This window comes from Plecotus auritus (assembly GCF_963455305.1).
Source record: "Plecotus auritus genome assembly, chromosome: 7".
Taxonomy (NCBI): Eukaryota; Metazoa; Chordata; class Mammalia; order Chiroptera; family Vespertilionidae; genus Plecotus; species Plecotus auritus.
In genome coordinates this window covers 40,201,948-40,204,178 of record NC_137774.1, presented here as the reverse complement: position 1 = coordinate 40,204,178, position 2,231 = coordinate 40,201,948, and the positions used below count along the sequence as shown (strand labels likewise).

At 44.4% G+C, this 2,231-nt stretch overlaps 1 protein-coding gene across 1 annotated transcript; it reads left to right on the top strand.

The window, feature by feature from the left end:
* Positions 1-262: 262 nt before the first annotated feature.
* Positions 263-1,216, top strand: LOC308253979 (olfactory receptor 3A2; the record flags this gene model as incomplete). The annotated part of the gene is made up of 1 exon (XM_080679765.1): positions 263-1,216. The coding sequence occupies exon 1, from the start codon at positions 281-283 to the stop codon at positions 1,214-1,216; it is 936 nt and encodes a 311-aa protein (XP_080535891.1). The 5' UTR covers positions 263-280.
* Positions 1,217-2,231: the final 1,015 nt, after the last annotated feature.

Below are 2,231 nucleotides of genomic sequence, written 5' to 3'. Positions count from 1 at the left end.
TCTCCTTTCCTCTCTGTAAAAAATCAATAAAATATATTTAAAAAAAATAAGGAGAGTATGGGAGGGACAGGGGATGGGGGTTTGGGCATTTCAGCTGAGAGTAGGATAGAGGCTTTGAGGTGGTGGGAGGTCAGTGAGTGAGGTAGTGGGGAGTGTGAAATCATCAGCTGGAGCACTTATCAGGGAGTTGTGAACAAAGTTGGTTCAAAACATTTATGTTGAGTAAATACATTAGGTGGACTGATGCTTTCACACCTGGGACATTCCCTTATAGGGACTCATGGATCCAGAAGCTGCAACCAATGGGACTGCTGTTACTGAGTTCATTCTGCTGGGCCTCGTTGAAACAGAGAAGCTGCAGTCTGTGGTCTTTGTGCTCTTCCTCTTTGCCTACCTGCTCACAGTTGGGGGCAACCTCAGCATCCTGGCTGCCATCTTGGTGGAGCCCAAACTCCACACCCCCATGTACTTCTTCCTGGGGAACCTATCAGTGCTGGACATTGGGTGCATCACTGTCACTGTTCCCTCAATGTTGGGTCGCCTCTTGTCCCACAACCGTGCAGTTCCCTATGGAGCCTGCCTCACACAGCTTTTTTTCTTCCATCAGTTGGCTGGTGTGGACTGCTTCCTTTTGACAGCCATGGCCTATGACCGATTCCTGGCCATCTGCCGGCCCCTCACCTACAGCGCCCTCATGAGCCATTCAGTCCAGTGGATATTGGTGGCTGTGTCCTGGGCATGTGCCCTCACCAATGCGCTGATCCACACTATTGCTCTAACTACACTCAACTTCTGTGGTCCCAATGAGGTCAATCACTTCTACTGTGACCTCCCACAGCTCTTCCAGCTCTCTTGCTCTAGTACCCAACTCAATGAGCTGCTGCTCTTTGGTCTGGGTTTCCTTATGACAGGTCTACCTGTGGTTCTCATCATCACCTCCTACATCCACGTGGCAGCTGCAGTTCTACGAATCCGCTCAGTGGAGGGCAGGAAGAAAGCCTTCTTCACATGTGGCTCCCATCTCACTGTGGTTTGCCTCTTCTATGGAACTGGTATCTTCAACTACATGCGTCTGGGTACAGAGGAGGCTTCAGACAAGGATAAAGGAGTTGGGATTTTCAACACAGTTATCAACCCCATGCTGAACCCACTTATCTACAGCCTCAGGAACCCTGATGTGCAGGATGCCCTGTGGCGGGTATTTGTGGGGAGGTAGTTGCTGACCTGAAGGGTGACTGGGTTTCTCCTTTTCTGCCTTTTTTTGGGTTGAGGAAAATTTCCCATGAAGTCAGTAACTAGAGAAATGATTATGAACCATTCATTTATATATCCTCATGTTGAAAAATTTTGTGTGATGTGTTTGTCCTGCAAAGAAACCCTGTATAATTTATTCATACAATAAACATTTACTGAATTGCTTCTATTATCCAAATGTTCTTCTAGGGCACTGGTGAACAAAATATACAAAGTGTGTACACTCATGCAACTCACATTCTAATGAAGGGAGAAAAAAAAGAAATGAAATAAATAAGCATCATATATGATAGATCACGTAGTGATACATACTATAGAGAAAGACAAGTAGACATGAGGTTAGGATCTGCAAAGCAAGTGTCCCTGGCAAGTTGTTACCTTGTTTCTAGCTATGCTCACTTTCCAGGTAGAGTTGAAGCCTTGGAAGCCAGGTAGTTCTGGGCAGCAAGGAAGGGTTATTTGCTTAATCACTCCTTAATCACCTATAATATCACTGTGAAGTCTTCTTGTGGGAAATGTGAGGTTCCTTCTAGAAAAGAGTGCAGAAAGCTGTTTTAAACCAGTGCCAAGGAATATTCTATTCTAGTGTTCACCTTTCACCTCCAAGAAAATCAGTTCCTTCTTTTTACTAACATAGAAACATAGGATGTCTAGGGGACAGGTAGGGCCTGGAGAGAGAAATAGCCTATTAAATAAAAGCTACATTAATGCATAAATGACATATCTTCAGGTCAAAAAAGGTATGCTTCATCTCCACCCTCTGCCATATTTTTCTCTCTTATTGAGTCATCTTCCTCACATATATGGTAAAGTCTTTGAAAGAGTAAGCATTTATGCTCCAACCGGATACCAAGACTTTTCAATGTAGAATGTCCAACATAACCTTCTCCTCCAAAGTCTTACTTTTCTTTCCCAAACCTCCTAGTTCAGAAAATATCCACGATGTAGTCCCTGGGAGTGATGCTTCTTTCTGAATT